Raw genomic sequence first — 13,472 nt, 5'->3', positions numbered from 1 at the left:
CTGTGTTTCTCCCTGTCTTTACCACCACTGCGTGAGCCCTCCAGGGGCTGTTGCTTGCTTCGATGACCCCTTCCTTCAGCAGCCTTTGGACCTTGGACCTGATGAAGGTCCGGTCCTGGGCATTGTACCGTCTGCTCCTGGTGGCGACGGGTTTGCAATCCGGGGTGAGGTTCGCAAACAGGGAAGGCAGGTCAACCTTAAGGGTCGCAAGGCCGCAGACAGTAAGGGGGGGTATATGGCCGCCAAATTTAAAGGTCAGGCTTTGCAGGTGACACTGGAAATCCAGCCCGAGAAGGGTGGCTGCGCAGAGGTGCGGCAGAATGTCCAGGCGGAAATCCCTGCCTTGGACAGTGAGGTTCGCTGGGTAGAACCCCTTTATCTCCACTGCGTGTGACCCGGAGGCCAGGGGGATCTGTTGGTTTACGGGATGGGTGACAAGAGAACAGCGCCTTACCATGTCGGGGTGAACAAAGCTTTCCGTGCTCCCGGAGTCGATCAGGCACGGCGTCACGTGGCCGTTGATGGCGATCGTTGTAGTGGCTTTCGCTAGCGTCTGGGGCCAACTCTGGTCCAGGGTAACGGAGGCCAGCTGGAGTAAGGAGGAGTTCTGGTCGGGCAGCGAGTAGTCGACTGTGCTGGGGGCCTGAGACCCCCATCCAAGATGGCGTCAGCCACGGGTCGCACATGGAGTCTGGGGATGTTGAAGATGGCGGCGGCGAGGGACAAAATGGCGGCACCCACCCATCCAGCTTGGTGGCAAAATGGCCACGGCCGTGGGTCGCACACTGCCTGGGGATAGGAGGGCGGCGGTAGGCCTTGGACGGCTGGGACCTGGAAGAAAGGCTGCTGATAGTCGCTGGAGACTGCGGCCATGGCGCGGGCCTGGCAGACCGCAACATAGTGGCCTTTCTTGCTGCACACTTTGCAGGTGGCGGCGAGGCCGGGCAGCGCGCGCGCGGATGATTCGCCTGCCCGCAGAAGAAGCAGCGTTGGCCGGCGGTGATAGCGGGCCGTCTCGCCGCGCAGGCCTGCGGGGTTAGCGGGAAAGTCTGGGGGGCTGCCGCGCCGGGGTGCCACGCAGCGCAGGGGGGCGCCGTGCATCCGGGAGCAAAAGCCAGTGCGTTTTTATACACAACGTCCATGGACCCCGCCAGGGCCCGTGCCTCAGTGAGGCCCAGTGTGTCCATTTCAAGGAGCCTTCGGCGGATGTCGGGGGAAGTCATACCTGCCACGAAAGTAACCCGGATTAAAAGTTCCGTGTGCTCGTTTCCCGTAACTGGTGGGCAGCCACAGTTTCTGCCCAGCACTAGTAGTGCCCGATAGAAGTCTTCCAGTGTTTCTTCAGGGCTTTGCCTTCTAGTTGCCAGCAAGTGACGGGCGTAGACCTGGTTCACAGGACGGATGTAATGTCCTCTAGCAGCTCGATAGCTGCAGCATAGTTCACCGCCTCTTCGATCAGAGGGTAGATCCCAGGGCTGACCCGCGAGCGTAGAAGGTGCATTTTCTGCCTTTCCGTGGGGGTGTCGGCGGCCGTGTCGAGGTAGCCCTTAAAACACGCCAGCCAATGCTTGAAAATAGCAGCGGAGTTGTCTGCGTGGGGGCTGAGCTGAAGGCACTCCGGCTTGATGCGGAGATCCATCCTTTCAGAAGTAATAGCTGATTAAATTGATGCACAATCAATTACTCTCGAGACAAGGTGAGTCATAACTAATAGGCTTTAATCAGCTAGAACTGTACCCAGCAGCTGCGATACAGAAAGTGAAGGCTGCTGGGATGGCATTGGTTCTTATACCCCGCCTCTCAGGGCGGAGCTATGTACATTAGCCAATGGTAGACTCCTAGGTCTAGCCAATGGTCATCCACCTCTCAGGTACTGCAATACCTGGTATTACCACACTGACGCCCAGGCATACAGAGCATCCGTCAGCTCCAGATACACCTGTGAACGGATTACTGCCACACAGATCCCCGCTTGAGCCCTGGAATGACCGGTGGCATCGATGTTTAGGGCTGCAGTGACCTTCACGGCTACTGGGAGTGGGTGTCCTCCTCCGCCACGGGGTGCCTTGTTCACGAGGATCTGGTACAGGTACCGCATTGTCTCTATGCTAAGATGGGGTATTCTGTGGCATATGGTGTCCGTCAGCTCATGGAATGACCAACAAACTGTCGCAGGCCTCCCCTTCTGTGTTCCTTCTCAGCCTGATTGACAGCCAGATCCTCAGGTTGTGTGGCAGCCCCCTCCACATGGGGTGCCGCTTCCAGCCTGTATTGCTGTTGCTGCCTTCTACGGTGTCTGCCTGCCTCGGCTGCCATAAGCAATTCGAGGGCAGTCTCCGTGGGATCGGCACCAGCAACATAGTTTTATCTGGAAGGAATTAGAAAAGAGACCGACAATCAGTTGGGGCTTCCATCCCAGGACCCTCAAATCCCCCAAGTCTCCCACACTCTTAGCATGGCTGTCCCGCCTTCTCTCCAAGTGCCGTCCAGCGAACCAGTTGTGCTGGCAAACCTTGCTCTGCACACACACTCCTGGCCACATCAGGAGATCCTAGACCTTAGACCGCTGCCGGGAACAGAATATCCTCTGTGGTGAAGCCCTGTTCTTTAATTTTTGATTGTTGCCAGTTACCTCTATGATGCTCATGTTCCTAGAGTACATTGTTCAGGCATCAAAGTTGTTGGTATTGTAGTGCACAAATTACCCTCTGAGACATGGCACCTGTGCCTTCGAGGAGGCACTTGACAGTTTCGGAGCGTCAAGTATTATCACAACTAACAAGGCTAATTCCTCATTTGAAATAGCCTTCAGCTGTGAAGGTAGAGGCTGCTCACAATCAAAGGGGGTGGAATTGACTTTCAGGAGAGAAGCTTCAGCAGGGTTCTGTTCTGCAGGAGTTTGGTAGAACAGACAGGCTCTGGTACACCTGTAATGGGTCGCCACAATATTTAAAGATGACTTGAAGGCCTCACAGATGCAAAGCCCCATACCGCTCCCGCCCCCCTACTGGGGCGACCCCGATCTAGAACACATCAGTCCCCTGACCAAGACTAATCCCCCTGAGGGTTCCTCCACCCCCACGAGCACTGGGGCAGAAGCTCCGGTGCCCTTGAGCTGCATGCTGGAAATGGCAACTCACCTCCTCAGTTCCCCTCAGAAGGCATTACGCCAGCTTCACATTTTTGAAAAGAGTACTAAACGATGCCTGTGTGACTTTCCGTTTGAGAGTTGGGGAACTCCCGGGAGGCTGCTGCTTTTGACTTCAATCTCGTTAATGAGATTGAAATTGACATAAATTAGGGTTAATGATATTCTCGCCATTTTGGGGCGAGATCCAGAACATCGGGAGTGGGCCAGGTGGATCGTGAAATGATTCATCTAAGTCATTGAAATAAATTGTAAAGCGTTGAGGCCCCAGTGCTGATTTCTTGTGACACACCACTCTTTACATCTTGCCAACAAATAAATTACCCATTTGTGCCTATGTTCTGCTCTGTCTTCTGTTGGCTAGCCAACTTTCTATCCATGCCAATATGGTACCCCATACACTATGAGCTTTTATTTTCAACAATAATCTTTGACATGACACTTTGTCACTTTGAATACCTTCTGGAAATCTAAGTATAGTACATCCACTGATTCCCCTTTATCTACAGCACGTGTTATTTCTAAACGTGATTTCCCTTTTAGGAAACTACATTGCTGCTCCTTGATTACCTTGATTTTTCCCAAATGCACTACTATAACACCCTTAATAATAGCTTCTAACATTTTCCAAAAGGCAGATGTTAAGCTAACTCAGCTGTAGTTTCCTGATTTCTGTCTCCCTCTCTTTTTGAATGAAAGAATTGCAGTCTCTATTTTCCAACCAAATGGAACCTTCCACGAATCCAGGGAATTTTTATCATTGTCAGTGAAGGAAGAATTATGTTGCTGTAACTTCCTACTTTGCAGAAACAGTTTTAAATATTTATACACTGTGTAAAACATCATGTAATGCCAATGAATAAGTTAGATAGGCAGAACAAAAGTAAAAAGATTCATTCTGAAAATGACTGTCATGGTTGTTTGCTTAATCTTCTACTGGCCTATAGATACAAATCCATCTGGCTATATTTATCCACACCAATGACTTCAGAGTTTATTGATCAGACAATCTGTTCCTCCCTGGAGAAGGGCCGCTGTTACACTGATGCTTCTCAACCTGTAGCTCTGGCACTCCTGACAACCAGCCCAGCTTATCTTTGGCTTGTCTCTTCAGGTCATCGCACTTCTTTTAAATACCCTCTACTGTCCTTGAGTGTCGAGAACAAAACTGAAGTTTGAGAAGATTATTTCTGTTATGTAGTTTAACAGTATTTGTATTCCAATAGTCCTTAAATTATCTTTTGGTCTCGGGATAAATCTTAATATTTTGTTATTGGTGTTTTACAATTTTAACTGCTAAACATTTTACCGTGTCACTCGGAAGATGTAGCCTTTATAATGAATTATAATATACCAATTGCAGCACTAAATTTTCATTGTGCTTTTACACATCATAGGAACAGTCGTGAACAAGAGTGAACTATGCATCACCAGAAATGGTTAAAGAGGCCTCATGTGGTCTAAAATGAATGCTTTTTCAGTTTGAGGGACAGAGATTTGCATTAATAAATGATTTCAATAAGTCCTGCATTGGGCTCTGGGCCAGCTGGGGCCTGTACTGCAACATACGTACCTACTTACCACATACACAGAGAGAATTCTACATCCGTCTTGGGTTCATTTTTATATACCAGTATTAGAAAAGGTTCTTTCATTGTTATATTTTCCCAAAAAAGAATTATTTTGAACATTATGCGATATAAATGGTGAATGCAGTGGTATATATTTTCTGTATATATTCGAATATTAATTCATTTTTAACAATCTTCATTTTTAATAGTACAATTTATGCCCCACATGAAAGAGCTTCATATCCAATTAATCAAACACACGGAGACAAACATTCATGGTCAACACTCATATATATGACCACAATTCTTATGGCATTCCACCTCAGTGACATTTACCAATGTGTAGCCTCAAGGATGATCTAGTTTTGTGAATGAAAATTATCCTTGTAAATTTAGTTCCTCTTTCAAAATACAGGAGAAAATAGTTTCATTTTTGTTGTTAAATTTGGAATAAATATCCTTGATATATGAAAGCCATTGGTCCAAACCCACATATGCTTAGTAAGCTCATATTTTAAAATGTAATTTTGATCCTGCATTCATTAAAGGGTGTAACAGCTCTAACTACAACTGTATTGGTCAATTTTATTTTCAATTGTGGCAAACAGATCAAATCGTTTCGCAATCAAGTTATCTTCTAATAAGACAAACCTAACTGCGACATTATGGACTTTTGAAACGGTAAGGTTGGAATAAAAATGCACAAAATCTGCTGGTACTCAAACTCAAGTAATGTGCAAAACGTTGACAGCACTGGAGTTCTCTACATTTAACATGTATAATTTAAAAAAAGTTAACTTCTGAGGTGTCATCTGCATGACCTATTTCAGAGCATGGAGTTTAAAAAATAATTACTGGCACCCAACCACCACCTTGAACATTCACTCCAATCCACCACTCACACAGTAGCAGTGATGTGCAACATCTACAAAATGCACTGCAGCAACTCACCAAAGCTTCTTCAACAGTACTTTCCAAACGCAAAGCTCTACCAACTTGAAGGATAAGGACAGCAGATGCATGGAAACCCCACCATCTGTTCGGGTGACGTTGTCGAGAGAGATTGGGGTATGGTTGTCTGTGCAAGGGTCAGGTAGTGCCTGTCTAGGGAGGTTGAGTCTTATCTGTCTGCGGAAGGGTCAGGTGATAGTTGTCTAAAAATGTCAGGACATATCTGCCCATAGGAGGGAAGTCATGTTGTGACAGCCCTAGGAAGGGTTTGGGGAACAGAGAAGGGAGCTGGGCGATGGAGGAAAGGTCAATTTCTACTGAAGGCAGCTCATACATGAGAAGAGAGGCAATCAAGGATGACTAAAGACAGGCCAACAGTGAGTTTCGGAGAGTTGATGGTAAGTGAAGACAGGTCAATGGTAATAGAGAAAGGGTCAAGGTTAACGGTTGGCAGGTTGATGGTGATGAAGCAGGTTCAGGGTGCCAGGGGGGCTGCATAATGGCGCCAGGGGGGCTTCATAATGGCGACAGGGGAAGCTCTTGATTAAGGGTAGGTGGCTCAAGAGTCACAGAATGTGCGGTTAAGTTGATGGAGTGAAGATCAAAGATGACTGAGGGAGAGTGCAGGCTGGTGGTTTGTAGATGTAGATGATACAGTGTCAGCGTGGGAATGTCCAGGTACTTTGCTCAACAGCAGGATGAGGTGGCCAGAGAACAGGTAGAGGAGGGAGTTAGTCATGGTCGGGTTGGTGGAGGCCAGGGTATGGTCAATGTAAGTGGGCTTCCCATTGGTCCAGAGTCATCAAGTCAGGAAGGACAGCCAAATAGACTATGCTGGCCAGATCTTTGCTAACCTGCCTTTCACTTCAAACAGACAGGATGGGCATTGTGCACCCAATGCTTTTGATGCTTTGGCCGTGGAGAGCAGTTCAATTCAGGCAGAGGATGGCTCAGGGCCAGGCACGGCAATGACCAGAAGGAGAACAAGGGCAGCAGCAGATGGTCAGGCAGCTCAGAATGCTGGCAGCCAGAGGCCAGTGCAATGTCAAGGAATGGCACATCATCAAATATGCTGCACGTGGACTAACTCCCTGCAAATGTCAGAGAGGCAATGTCAAAGAAGGCTGAGGATGTCATGGCAGTCATCCATTGAGTTATGGCAGCTCCTGTAGGGGTTAACACTGCTGCCTCACAGCTGCAGGGTCTCGGGTTCAATTCCAGGCTCGACTATCTGTGTGGAGTTTGCATTTTCTCCCCGTGTCTGCGTAGGTTTCCTCTGGGTGCTCCGGTTTCCTCTCACAGTCCAAAGATGTGCAGGTTAGGTGGATTGGCCATACTAAATTGCCCCTTAGTGTTAAAGGTTAGGTGGGGTTACTGGGTTATGGAGATAGGGTGCAGGCATAGATTTAAGTAGGGTGCCCTTTCCAAGGGCCTGTGCAGACTCAATGGGCCAAATGGATTCCTTCTGCACTGTAACTGCTATGATTCTAAGGCCATGAAATGGGAGGAAATCCTTACAGGGGCCTTACAAGTCACCAGGCCTTGCATTTCTACCACACTGGGTCATTCCACAAGCCATGAAGGACATGTAGCACCCCCCAGACAGCCTCACAACACTTCTAACTTGGAAGGAGGTTGTACATGACTCAGTCACACATGCTCCAATCCTGGCAAGACCTTGCTAAGGACTCAATTTGTTTCCATGCCAAACATGGAAAGCCTCAGCTGCAGATGTTGCTGTGACAACAGCCTCAGCAGGGGGTAATAAGATGGTGAACAACAAATGCCGGCTTGCCAGCGAGATTCCACGCCACTGACATGAAAAAGGTTGGCAAACATAGGGCAGAATCTTACGTTTCCACCAGCAGCAGGAATGCTGGTGGGTTGGAACACTTAATTTGGCATGAATGAAAAAAATCAGGGGCAGGATTCTCCTGCTCCATGCCGGGTCGGAGAATCGCCGGGGGGGGGTGGGGTGCAATTCATGTGACGCAGCCCCGACTTCGGTCCGCCGATTCTTAGGTGAGCGGAGAATCGGCGCCCGATCGGCGCGGCGCCGGTTGGGGGCCCCTCTATCGGGTGCCCAGATGGCCAGGTCCCCCCTCATGGCACCCCCTACCCCATCACCGCCACGTAATAAATGCCAGCTTGGGACCCTGGCAGCGCCACCCAGGCACCTTGGCAGTGCCAGGCTGGTACACAGGTGGCACTGGCAGTGCCACGGTGCCAAGGTGGCACCAGCAGTGCCAGTGTACCACCCTGCCCAGAGGGCATGCACCTGGGGGCCTCCAATCACCTGGGAGACCCCCACGAGTGCGGTCGTGTCTGGTTACCATTTGTGGAGACCAGTACGGAATGGCGCTCACCCAAGGTCTCTAAGGCAAAGGGGATACATCCCAATGCCTTGGCTGCCTCAGGGAACTGCATATTAAAGTGAGACTAGCTGTCTTGCTCTAATATGCAGGTTTGGCGAAAAATTATCCTGCCCACAATGGCGGGCTTCATACTGTGACTTCTCGCAAAATCATGTTAGATCTCGTGAGGCTTGGCGAGCTGGGTGGATCCCAGGAACGGGGTCCCCTGTCATTTACCGGCCATATTGCGCCGCAGCATACTGCTTTTTGGGAGTAGCGTGGCCGATAGATCGCGCCTGTTTTTTTTTCTGTGCCCTATTTAGTCATTACCATGCGCATGTATACAAACAAACAGAACCAGTTATAGGATCTAGGGTCCTGCCGGGGTCGGCACAAGCAAGCAATTAAAACCCTACCAAAATGAAAATAGACCAAAACGCCAAGGGAACACCTAAACAGGGGAGGGGGAGGAGAGGGTGGGTGGGTGGGGCTACCTGACCCCGGGGGGGGGGGGGGGGAGGTGAGGCGAAGGGGGGGGGGGGGAAGGAACTATACATATGCAAATACACAATGATCATAGAGTCATAGAATTTACAGTGCAGAAGGAGGCCATTCGGCCCATCAAGTCTGCACCAGCCCTTGGAAAGAGCACCCTACGTAGGCCCACACCTCCACCCTATCCCCGTAACCCAACCCAACCTTTTCGGAACTAAGGGCAATTTAGCATGGCCAATCCACCTAACCTGCACATCTTGGAACTGTGGGAGGAAACCGAAGCACCCAGAGGAAACCCACGCAGACACGGGGGAAAAGTGCAAACTCCACACAGACAGTGACCCAAGCTGTGAATTGAACCTTGGACCCTGGAGCTGTGAAGCAACTGTGCTAACCACTGTGCTACCGTGCCCCCTCCCCTCCTTGTTCTGGCACAAGACCATAACTTGCCTTCAATCTCAACTCAATACTTTCCTGCCCAATCTCCATATAACCTTAATTCCCTTCGAGTCCGAAAATCAATGAATCTCAGCCTTGAATTTACTCAATATCTGAGTATCCACAGCCCTCTGATAGATAGCTCCAAAATTTCACATCCTTCTGAGTGAAGAAAGTTATTTTCTTCTTAGTCTGAAATAGCCAACCCTTTATCTTGGATTTTTCCCCCTAGTTCCAGACTCTCAAGACTATGTAAAAACTGCAAAATTCCAATTAAAATATTTAAAGAAAAACATGGACATGTATCATAGGAGTGAGAGCTGCGAAAATTGAGAATTAGGTGAAAATGCTGTTTGTTTTCAGAAGGTAGTTTTGTCTGATCCAAAAGGTGAGTTGATGTGGAAGTGGGTGGGGTGACTGTTTCTCAAACTTTAACTCACAAGTTAATATGTAATTCATTTTGTTACCAATTAGTTTTTTTTGCCATACAAGATGCAATTTTCCGATTGTGTTACAATTCATTGCCTTATGTGCTAGAGTTGATTTCAATGGAAATGCCACACACTAGGGCACATAATAAGGTTAAATAAACAAACTTTAAGCAGTCAGTACTGCACAGCAGTGGCTTCAAACAATTGTAAGTGCCTGCTGATGAGTTTTCTGTTCCTTAAATTCCTCAAAAGTTTGATCTGACAAAAAAGCCAGAGTTTATCTAATCCTAAGCAGAAGGTGGTTCTAACTGCAAGCTTTTGCAGATGTTCATATCCAATAATCTATCCATAATTGATGAAACAGGGAGGTCAGATGTAATGGCTGCTACTATTCTGCAACAAATAAATGGTTATTGACAAAACAAGCCAGTCTGCTGCTGAATGTAGTACTTTGACATATCTGAAACAAACAGCAACACAAGTAATGGGAATGGGTGTACAGCACTTAATTTGGAGATTCTTGGACATATTATTTTTGGCATGGAGGGCCATGATGACATGGTGGAAAAGTGAGTCCTAGGGAACATGAATGACACAAGGAGTATTGCAGGCACAGGAGAAAATGAGACAGCTGCAAAGCAAGAGACCGGTGATTGTAAGTGCAGAAAATGTTCAGAGCCGTCTTTTGAAAATAGTGCTCTGGTCCAGATGTCTGCCTTACTTTTATCTCATAGCTATGTCGATGGCAATATACCTGGTTGTCAAGTTCCAGTATCCTCCCAAGACTCTGAATCGTAGTATATGCATGTGCATGCTTCAGCACCATAAAGTACCTACATCTAAGGCTGAACATTAGCCAATACCTTTATTCTCACATATCAAAAATCTTTTTTAATGCTGATAGAATTTTTCATGAAGAAGAATTGAAAAATCATATTTTTTGAGCACATTATATACTAGAATTAAATACCTCGGACATCTTCTGAAAACCTACTCTGAAAAGCTTTCAAACTGAAAATAATTGGCAACTCATTTAAAAAAAACTTTATTAGGATACAACCAAGTGAGAGCAGCATGGTGGTGCAGTGGTTAGCATTGCTGCCTCACGGCGCCGAGGAACCGGGTTCGATCCCGGCCCTGGGTCATTGCCCGTGTGGAGTTTGCACACTTTCCCCCTGTTTGCGTGGGTTTCGCACCTCCAACACAAAGATGTTCAGGGTAGGTGGATTGGCCATCCTAAATTGTCCCTTAATTGGAAAAAATGAATTGGGTACTTTAAATTTTTAAAAAAAGGATACAACCAAGTGTTGCATAATAATTTATTTTGAAGTCAGTTTGTTTATAATGATTGCGTTGAGATTTTCAGAATTGAGAAGCTTCACACAAACCAACTATTATCATTAGCATAGTAAATAAACTCTTAAAATATCTTTTTTATTTCTGAAAACCTGAATTCAAACATCAAATAGCATGCTGTGTTATCTTTGCGACTTGTTAAACTAGGTTTATTATACTCAACATTAAAAAGAAGCAACTATTACACAAATACATGTCATAGGAGGATTCAGCCTAATGGTTATGACATCTGTCTCCACAGTACATGTTCCCTCTATAGTTCTAAACATTTTTCAACCGTTTCACTTTTTCCCCCATTTAATTTTTGTGGTGTATTTTGTTCCTCCTGACATAACTGATATTGTTGCATTTTAAATGTTTGGTTTTCTCAGCTTGTTACTGGTGAAATAATGTCCTTGTCAATTAATGTAGCAAAAAGTCAAATTTATCATAAAAGCTCATTCCTTAGGACGATGTAATAAGTTAACTAACTATCGAAAAAAACAATTAAATATTAGCTTATGTAGCATAGCTTTTGATCTGCAGCTAACAAAAGTTTATAATTGTTTAATCCTGTAAGTGTAATTCAATACAGCCAATGCTATGAAATATCAGAACAATAAAAGTTACTCAACTATTGAAATTAAGTACCTAACACAAAAGTTCAGGATAGAACAATACTAAATGCAAAAATGTAAATATTTTTATGTAACTGAAATGGTGAGATGTTTCCCATTATTTTTTGTTTGTCAGATGCAAATGATGGGGTTAATTACAGACATTTTTATATGTCAGGTAGGTTGGTTTGAATGGAGTTAAATAATGGATTCAATAGCACAGGCATATTGCAATCTGATTTAATACTTTTGGCTACAAATCAAAATAATGGTTCATAACATAGAAATATTACAATAATTAAAAAACAAACCTCAAATTGCATACCATAATTTTAAGCAAACTGTGAACTAAAGTACCCTAAGCATTATGTTCATAGGTATGTATTTTAAATAAATGTTCCTTCCCAGATGTCCAAGAGTAGTCATAAGTTTATTTGTACTTGAATGAGCAAACACTAATGAGGTAACAGTGGGAGGAAATTGTTGTCTTTTACAGCAGCTGTTGCTGTTAGATCCCGGTTATAGTCTTCCGTAGAAAGAGAGCCTGAGGTGGCACACTACAACAGGATAAAGGAGATGAAAACTCTGATGGAAAAGCTGGGAAACAACCACTGAGACCCCAGAGCACAGACCCCAGGAGTCTTGAGCTGTGTGGCAGGACCTCTTTAGCATGTCTCTGAGGCTTGTTCTGGCAATGAACAGCATATTACCACAAGGCAAAGCAGAAAGCTAGTAAGCTCAGTATAATGATAAGCAGGCGTCCTAAGGGAGGGAGAAACTATGATCTGAGGCCTGTATACATCTGAGCTCCACTCAGATGGAGGGATAATAAAACATAATAAAACATAAATGTAAATTGTATGCAATGGCTCTTAAAAAGTAAAACAAACATTAGTTTGTATTTATTTTAACCACATTGACAGATATCAGTTAGCTTTTATCTATACTTTGATTAGTTTTTAAATGTACATGAGCAACTCTGGGCAATACAATTTTAGCAAGATTGTAATAAAATAACAAAATGGAGCAAACTAATACTGACAGGTCGGTTCCTAGTTTTATCTTTCCGATAAGAAGAGATGATCAAAAATTTTTGCACATGAACACCATTTTAGGTGGAGGAAATTTTCTTGCTCCATAATATGTATACAATGCTGCTGATGTTTAACCTTAAATTCTTTACTAAGAAAACATATTTTTCCCCATTGTTGAGTTATTCTCAAACAAACTAAAAAGCGATATTTTTTATAAATTAGAAACTAAATAAAATGTTATTTCAGAAATTTATTTGATCTTAGTATTTGCTACTGATACTTTATTGAATGAGAAATTTTAAAAAGCATGAAAACATGTTTTGATGTAGTAATTGGTCCCTTACTATATTGTTCAGACAAAAATAATACCGTGTTGTGTTTGTCTTCCTGAAACCTCCTCTGCTTTTCTTCCTCACTAATCTTTTCTGTCTCTCTCCTTGTTTTTCTATTTGTTTTCCATCATGTTTATCTTTTTTTCTTTTTATGGATTCGACCTGCTCTAGCTCTAATTGCTTATTTCTTATGCTTTAATTTTTGCCTTCACTCTTTCTGCAGATTTCTCATTTCCTCTGTCTCTTTTCTCTACTCTTTATTTTCCACACTCTATGTTTGTCACACTTTCACATTCCTTTAATGACTTACTTGTTTTGTGCCTTTATTAAAAAGCCAGGAAACACATAAAGATTGTAATCATCAAGTTGGCGAGGGTACATGTTGGGATTACACAGTAATGTTTCCAAAGTATCAAAACCAGTTCACCATTCAAAGTGGTTCATGCATTGAATCAAAACAACATAGAAAAAACAAACAATTAAACATGAACATCATACTTACACCGATAGCTATGTCTGGATCTCCAGAACTAAGGTAACCTAAAGCCACACGATACAGAGCTGCTAGTTCCATCTTCTTATCGCCCCCTGGTGGAGACAATTCTTTTAAATATGTACTCTTAAGTTAATCATACAATTCTAAAAATTCTACATCCACAATTTGGTTTGGTTTGGTTTGAAATCAAATGCATTTAAATAACAGGTTTGTAAGAATTTACTACAAATCTACTGTGGAGAATAAGTGACAGTTCATTAATTTTTGTTT

The 13,472-nt window shown here is 44.6% G+C and overlaps 1 protein-coding gene across 5 annotated transcripts in view; it reads right to left on the bottom strand.

Annotated features, from left to right (window-relative positions):
- ttc29 (tetratricopeptide repeat domain 29) overlaps window positions 1-13,472 on the bottom strand; it is an 830,052-nt gene that overhangs the window by 545,428 nt on the left and 271,152 nt on the right. For all 5 annotated transcript variants that reach the window (XM_072496097.1, XM_072496099.1, XM_072496098.1 and 2 more), the window contains exon 7: window positions 13,209-13,294. In XM_072496097.1, coding sequence (XP_072352198.1) covers window positions 13,209-13,294 — 86 coding nt within the window. The remainder of the gene's footprint in view (window positions 1-13,208; window positions 13,295-13,472) is intronic.

Source organism: Scyliorhinus torazame, chromosome 3 (genome assembly GCF_047496885.1).
Source record: "Scyliorhinus torazame isolate Kashiwa2021f chromosome 3, sScyTor2.1, whole genome shotgun sequence".
NCBI lineage: Eukaryota > Metazoa > Chordata > Chondrichthyes > Carcharhiniformes > Scyliorhinidae > Scyliorhinus > Scyliorhinus torazame.
Note: the sequence above shows the minus strand (reverse complement) of the source record. Positions and strands in the feature narration are given on the sequence as shown.